The sequence below is a fragment of the Bos mutus genome, chromosome 18 (genome assembly GCF_027580195.1).
Source record: "Bos mutus isolate GX-2022 chromosome 18, NWIPB_WYAK_1.1, whole genome shotgun sequence".
NCBI lineage: Eukaryota > Metazoa > Chordata > Mammalia > Artiodactyla > Bovidae > Bos > Bos mutus.
The window spans coordinates 1,863,586-1,871,580 of record NC_091634.1 but is presented as its reverse complement, the minus strand read 5'-3'; the positions used below and the strand labels follow the sequence as shown (position 1 = coordinate 1,871,580).

At 39.4% G+C, this 7,995-nt stretch overlaps 1 protein-coding gene across 1 annotated transcript; it reads left to right on the top strand.

Moving 5' to 3' along the window:
- The first annotated feature begins 2,531 nt into the window (after positions 1 to 2,531).
- On the top strand, positions 2,532 to 3,470 carry LOC102270732 (olfactory receptor 6Z7-like). Its single transcript, XM_014481966.2, has one exon. It carries the CDS (start codon positions 2,532 to 2,534, stop codon positions 3,468 to 3,470), a length of 939 nt encoding a protein of 312 aa, XP_014337452.2.
- Positions 3,471 to 7,995: the final 4,525 nt, after the last annotated feature.

Sequence of the window (7,995 nt, the reverse complement as noted above, 5' to 3'; positions counted from 1 at the left end):
GAATTCATTTTTCCCCAAAACCTCTCCACAGTTTACTGTTGGCAGAGTTTTTTTTTAAGGTGGAAAGAGTATTTTATTTTATTTTTAAATTGATTTATTTATTTTAATTGGAGGCTAATTACTTTACAACATTGTAGTGGTTTTTTGCCATCTTTTGACATGAATCAGCCATGGGTGTACATGTGTTCCCCATCCTGAACGCCCCTCCCACCTCCCTCCCCATCCCATCCCTCAGGGTCATCCCAGTGCACCAGCCCTGAGCACCCTGTCTCATGCATCGAACCTGGACTGGCAATCTATTTCACATATGATAATATACATGTTTTAATGCTACTCTCTCAGATAATCCCACCCTCACCTTCTCCCACAGAGTCCAAAAGTCTGTTCTTTACATCTGTATCTCTTTTGCTATCTTGCATATAGGGTCATAGTTACCATCTTTCTAAATTCCATATATATGCTTTAGTATCCTGTATTGGTATTTTTCTTTCTGACTTACTTCACTCTGTATAATAGGTTCCAGTCTCATCCACCTCCTTAGAACTGATTCAAATGTGTTCTTTTTAATAGCTGAGTAATATTCCATTGTGTATATGTACTACAGCTTTCTCATCCATTCGTCTGTCAATGGACATCTAGGTTGCTTCCATGTCCTGGCTATTATAAACAGTGCTGCAATGAACACTGGGGTACACGTGTCTCTTTCAATTCTGGTTTCCTCAGTGTGTATGCCCAGCAGTGGGATTTCTGGGTCATATGGCAGTTCTATTTCCAGTTTTTTAAGGAATCTCCACACTGTTCTCCATAGTGACTATACTCGTTTGCATTCCCAACAGTGTAAGAGGGTTCCCTTTTCTCCACACCCTCTCCAGCATTTATTGTTTGTAGACTCTTTGATAGCAGCCATTCTGACCAGCATGAGATGGTACATCTTTGTGGTTTTGATTTGCATTTCTCTGATAGTGAGTGATGTTGAACATCTTTTCATGTATTTGTTAGCAATCTGTATGTCTTCTTTGGAGAAATGTCTGTTTAGTTCTTCGCCCATTTTTTGATTGGGTCATTTATTTTTCTGGTATTGAACTGTGAGCTGCTTGTATATTTTTGAGATTAATTCTTTGTCAGTTGCTTCATTTGCTATTATTTTCTCCCATTCTGAAGGCTGTCTTTTCACCTTGATTATAGTTTCCTTTGTTGTGCAAAAGCTTTTAAGTTTAATTAGGTCCCATTTGTTTATTTTTGCTTTTATTTCCAATATTCTGGGAGGTGGGTCATAGAGGATCCTGCTGTGATGTATGTCGGAGAGTGTTTTGCCTATGTTCTCCTCTAGGAGTTTTATAGTTTCTGGTCTTAGGTTTAGATCTTTAATCCATTTTGAGTTTATTTTTGTGTATGGTGTTAGAAAGTGTTCTAGTTTCATTCTTTTACAGTGGTTGACCAGTTTTCCCAGCACCACTTGTTAAAGAGATTGTCTTTTCTCCATTGTATATTCTTGCCTCCTTTGTCAAAGATAAGGTGTCCATAGGTGCCTGGGTTTATCTCTGGGCTTTCTATTTTGTTCCATTGATCTATATTTCTGTCTTTGTGCCAGTGCCATACTGTCTTGATGACTGTAGCTTTGTAGTATAGTCTGAAGTCAGGCAGGTTGAATCCTCCAGTTCCATTCTTCTTTCTCAAGATTACTTTGGCTATTTGAGGTTTTTTTTTGTATTTCCACACAAATTGTGAAATTCTTTGTTCTAGTTCTGTGAAAAATACCATTGGTAGCTTGATAGGGATTGCACTGAATCTATAGATTGCTTTGGGTAGTATATGCATTTTCATATTCCTCCATCATTTGTGTCCTCTTTGATTCTTCCACGAGTGTTTATAGTTTTCTATATATAGGTCTTTCGTTTCTTTATGTACATTTATTCCTAAGTATTTTATTCTTTTTGTAGCAATGGTGAATGGAATTATTTCCTTAATTTCTCTTTCTGTTTTCTCATTGTTAGTGTATAGGAATGCAAGGGATTTCTGCATATTAATTTTATATCCTGCAAGTTTACTATATTCATTGATTAGCTCCAGTAATTTTCTGGTGGAGTCTTTAGGGTTTTCTATGCAGAGGATCATGTCATTGCAAACAGTGAGTTTTACTTCTTCTTTTCCAATCTGGATTCCTTTTATTTCTTTTTCTTCTCTGATTGCTGTGGCTAAAACTTCCAAAACTATGTTGAATAGTAGTGGTGAGAATGGGCACCCTTGTGTTGTTCCTGACTTTAGGGGAAATGCTTTCAGTTTTTCACCATTGAGGATAATGTTTGCTGTGGGTTTATCATATATGGCTTTTATTGTGTTGAGGTATGTTCCTTCTATGCCTGCTTTCTGGCTCACAAATCTACAGCATCTCTCTTCATAACAGCCCATTTCCAAGAGAATTTGGGTTTGCCAGTGTCTGAGTTCCCAATACACTGTGAACATATTCCCAATATTGTATACTATGTGTCTTTGCAGGAATCAGGATGTCGATAAACTTTGTCTCTCTGCAGATGGAGAGGTCCCTGGAGTTGGGCAACATGACGAGGGTCCAGGAATTCATCTTGCTGGGCTTGTCTACAAGCCCAGAAACAAGGGAAGTCCTGTTTGCCGTCTTCCTGACCCTCTACCTGCTGACCCTCCTGGAGAACGCCCTCATCGTCTTCCTCGTCTGCAGCCACACCGAGCTCCACAAGCCCATGTACTTCTTCCTGGGCAACCTCAGCTGCCTGGAGATGTGCTACGTGTCGGTGACCATGCCCAGCCTGCTCGCGGGGCTTTGGACGGGACCCTACCATGTGCCCTTCACAGCCTGCATGACCCAACTCTTCTTCTTCATCACCCTCATCTGCACAGAGTGCACCCTTCTGGCCTCCATGGCCTGTGACCGCTACGTGGCCATCTGCCGCCCACTGCACTACCTGCTGCTCATGCGGCCCCAGGTCTGCCTGGGCTTGGCCGGGACTTCGTGGCTTGGTGGGCTGCTGGTCTCGGTGGCCAAGACAGCGTGCATCGCCAGCCTGTCCTACTGCGGCCCCAACGTCCTCAACCACTTCTTCTGTGACGTCTCCCCGCTGCTCAACCTGTCCTGCACCCACGTGGCCCTGACCGAGCTGGTGGACTTCCTCTCCGCCATCGTCATCTTCTGCGGGACGCTGCTTGTCTCCCTGGCCTCCTACTCGGCCATCGGGGTGACGGTGCTCCGCATGCCTTCGGCCGCCGCCCGGCGCAAGGCCTTCTCCACCTGCGCCTCCCACCTGGTGGTGGTGGGCATCTTCTACTTGGCAGCCCTCTTCATCTACTGCCGCCCCAGCCGCATCAGATCCATGGACCTCAACAAGCTGCTGTCCGTCGTCTACACGGTGGCCACGCCCATGTGCAATCCGGTCATCTACTGCCTGCGGAACAGGGAGGTCCATGCAGCCCTGCTCAGAACTCTCCGCTGGACTTGATCCTGGCCTTGGGAAGTTAGACCCCTCCTCATGTCCCGAATGAAGGCAACTTTTTCACTCTCCTGTATCACCCTCATCAAGAGGCTCTTTAGTTCCTCCTCACTTTTTGCCTTTAGAGTGGTATCATCTGAGAGTCCCTTGGACTGCAAGGAGATCCAACTAGTCCATCCTAAAGGAAATCAAACCTGAATATTCATTGGAAGGACTGAAGCTGAAGCTCCAATACTTTGGCCACCTGATGCAAAGTGTTGACTCACTGGAAAAGACCCTGATGCTGGGAAAGATTGCAGGCAAAAGGAGAAGGGGGTTCCAGAGGATGAGATGGATAGCTAGCATCACCCACTCAATGTACATGAATTTGAGTAAGCTCTGGAAGATAGTGGAGGATAGAGGAACCCGGGGGGCTATAGTCCATGGGGTCTCAGAGAGTCCAACAAATCTAGGGACTGAAGAACAACGTGTTTTAATTTAAATGTTTCATGATTCCAAATGCCATAATATCAAAGGCAAGTAAAATGCTGGAGAAATAGATTTCCCACCTAGTAGACATTAGCAATCAATATATACTTTTCAATATATACTGATTGCTATTGATTGATTATTATAGCAATCAATAGCAAACTCTGAATTACCCTTTGAAAAGTGAGCAGTGTCCACAAGAAAGCAGGTCATCAAAGATGAGCTGTCATTGACTGGCAACTCACATGACTAGATGCTTAAATTTACTAGTAAAGGGAGAAATGCAGGTTTAACAACCCCATCAGTTTATTCCTAGAAAACTGACAAATATCTCCCCAGTCTTTCTGTATGTTCCGACATGTAGAAATAGATAATACATACAATGATATTCTTTACATCTTTGTAATAAAAAAACAGAAACAACCTAAGTGTCCATCAAAAGTGAATGGATAAAATACATTATACTACATTCATCTGAAGTGAACACTGGGCTATAAAATGAATAGAAACAGATTTTTAGTATTCTCTCAAAAAATTTTTTGACCACACTCTGCAGTAGGTGGGACCTTAGTCCCCTCACCAGGGATCCAACCTGTGGCCACTGCATTGGAAGACAGAGTCTTAACCTCTGGACTACCAGGGAGTCCCAGGAGATAGATTTTTATGTTTGATATGCAAATATGGCTGAGATACATATGCTAAATAAAAATCATGACAAACAACTATGGGTTTTGTTAGTTTCATTCTTTCTTTGTTGACCATTATTTTGATATAATTTCAGACTTACAGAAAAGTTGCAAGGGTGCTTAACACTGTAATATATTTGATGTGGTGCTGTCACAAATTGTATATTCCTCCATTTGCTTACCCCCTTTTTCTCCCCATCACCCCCATTTATTTCTTTCAAAATGATTTGAACGTGGTTTAGAGACATTGTGCCTTTTTACTCATATACGCTTTAGTGTTTATTTCCTAAGAACAAGGATATTATTTTGCAGTTTGGAGCAGAGGAATTAACTGACTTCTAACCTATACCTCTTTGAAAATCAACTCTATTAACTAGTGCTTAATATTTGTTTTCAGCTGTCTGTATATAAAATTTATGTACAGTGATATTCACAAATATTAAATGTTCAAGTCAATATTTTTTTTGACAAATGTGTATATCACCACCTCCATCAATATAAAGGGCATTTTTTGCCCCCAAAGTTCCCTTGTGCCCCTTTTCTGTTAGTTCTGTCAGAGGTAATCACTTTGGCTTTTTTTTTTTAATCATCAATTAGTTCTTACCTGTGCTAGAATTTCATATAAATGGAGTCCAGACATGGAAGCAACCTAGATGTCCATTGGCAGATGAATGGATGAGAAAGCTGTGGTACGTATACACGATGGAATATTACTCAGCTATTAAAAAGAATGTATTTGAATCAGTTCTAATGATGTGGATGAAACTGGAGCCTATTATACATTGTGAAGTAAGTCAGAAAGAAAAACACCAATACAGTATATTAACACATATATATGGAATTTAGAAAGATGGTAACGGTGACCCTATATACGAGACAGCAGAAGAGACACAGATGTAAAGAATAGACTTTTGGACTCTGTGGGAGAAGGCGAGGGTGGGATTATTTGAGAGAATAGCATTGAAACATGTATATTACCATATGTGAAATATGCAGGTTCGATGCATGAGACTGGGTGCTCAGGGCTGGTGCACTGGGATGACCCTGAGGGATGGGATGAGGAGGGAGGTGGGAAGAGGGTTCAGGATGGGGGACACATGTACACCCATGGCTGATTCATGTCAATGTAGGCCAAAAACCACTACAATATTGTAATTAGCCTCCAATTAAAATAAATAAATAAAATTTAAAAACCTTGGTAAATTTTAAAAAGTTGAAATCACTTCAAGCATCTTTTCTGATCACAATGTGGTAAGATTAGATGTCAGTTACAGGAAAAAGATTATTAAAAATACAAACATATGGAGGCTAAACAACATGCTTCTGAATAACCAACAAATCACAGACGAAATAAAAAATGAAATAAAAATATGCATAGAAACAAATGAAAATGAAAACACAACAACCCAAAACCTATGGGATTCAGTAAAAGCAGTGCTAAGGGGAAGGTTTATAGCAATACAAGCTTAACTCATGAAATAAGAGAAAAATAAAATAAATAACCTAACTTTACACCTAAAGCAACTACAAAAAGAAGAAACGAAGAACCCCAGGGTTAGTAGAAGGAAAGAAATCATAAAATTTAGGGCAGAAATAAATGAAAAAGAAACAAAGGAAACTATATCAAAAAGCAACAAAACTAAAAGCTGGTTCTTTGAGAAGATAAATAAAATAGACAAACCATTAGGCAGACTCATCAAGAAAAAAGAAGAAGAATCAAATCAAGAAAATTAGAAATGAAAATGGAGAAATCACAACAGACAACACAGAAATACAAAGGATGATGAGAGGCTACTATCAGCAACTATATGCCAATAAAATGGACAACTTGGAAGAAATGGACGAATTCTTACAAAAGTATAACCTTCCAAAACTGAACCAGGAAGAAATAGAAAATCTTAACAGACCCATGATGAGCATGGAAATTGAAACTGTAATCAAAAATCTTCCAACAAACAAAAGCCCAGGACCAGATGGCTTCACAGGTGAATTCTACCAAAAATTTAGAGAAGAGCTAACACCTATCCTACTCAAACTCTTCCAGAAAATTGCAGAGGAAAGTAAACTTCCAAACTCATTCTATGAGGCCACTAACACCCTAATACCAAAACCAGACAAAGATGCCACAAAAAGGGAAAACTATAGGTCAATATCACTGATGAACATACATGCAAAAATCCTTAACAAAATTCTAGCAAACAGAATCCAACAACACATTAAAAAGATCATACACCATGACCAAGTGGGCTTTATCCCAGGGATGCAAGGATTCTTCAATATTCACAAATCAATCAATGTGATACACAACATTAACAAATTGAAAGATAAAAACCATATGATTATCTCAATAGATGCAGAGAAAGCCTTTTACAAAATTCAACATCCATTTATGATAAAAAAAAAAAACCCTCCAGAAAGCAGGCATAGAAGGAACATACCTCAACATAATAAAAGCCACATATGATAAACCCACAGCAAACATTATCCTCAATGGTGAAAAACTGAAAGCATTTCCCCTAAAGTCAGGAACAACACAAGGGTGCCCATTCTCACCACTACTATTCAACATAGTTTTGGAAGTTTTAGCCACAGCAATCAGAGAAGAAAAAGAAATAAAAGGAATCCAGATTGGAAAAGAAGAAGTAAAATTCACTGTTTGCAGATGACATGATCCTCTGCATAGAAAACCCTGAAGACTCCACCAGAAAATTACTGGAGCTAATCAATGAATATAGTAAATTTTCAGGATATAAAACTAACACACAGAAATCCCTTGCATTCCTATACACTAATAATGAGAAAACAGAGAAATTAAGGAAACAATTCCATTCACCATTGTGACAAAAAGTATAAAATACTTAGGAATAAATCTAACTGAAAAAACAAAAGACCTATACATAGAAAATTATAAAACACTGGTGAAAGAAATCAAAGATGACAGAAATAGATGGAGAAATATACCGTGTTCATGAATCAGAAGATTCAATATAGTGAAAATGAGTATACTACCCCAAGCAATCTATAGATTAAATGCACTCTCTATCAAGCCACCAATGGTATTTTTCAGAGATCTATAACAAATAATTTCACAATTTGTGTGGAAATACAAAAAACCTTGAATAGCCAAAGTAATCTTGAGAAAGAAGAATGGAACTGGAGGAATCAACCTGCCTGACTTCAGACTATACTACAAAGCTACAGTCATCAAGACAGTATGGTACTGGCACAAAGACAGAAGTATAGATCAATGGAGCAAAATAGAAAGCCCAGAGATAAATCCATGCACCTATGGACACCTTATCTTTGACAAAGGCGGTGAGAATATACAATGGAGAAAAGACAATCTCTTTAACAAGTGGTGCTGGGAAAAGTGGTCAACC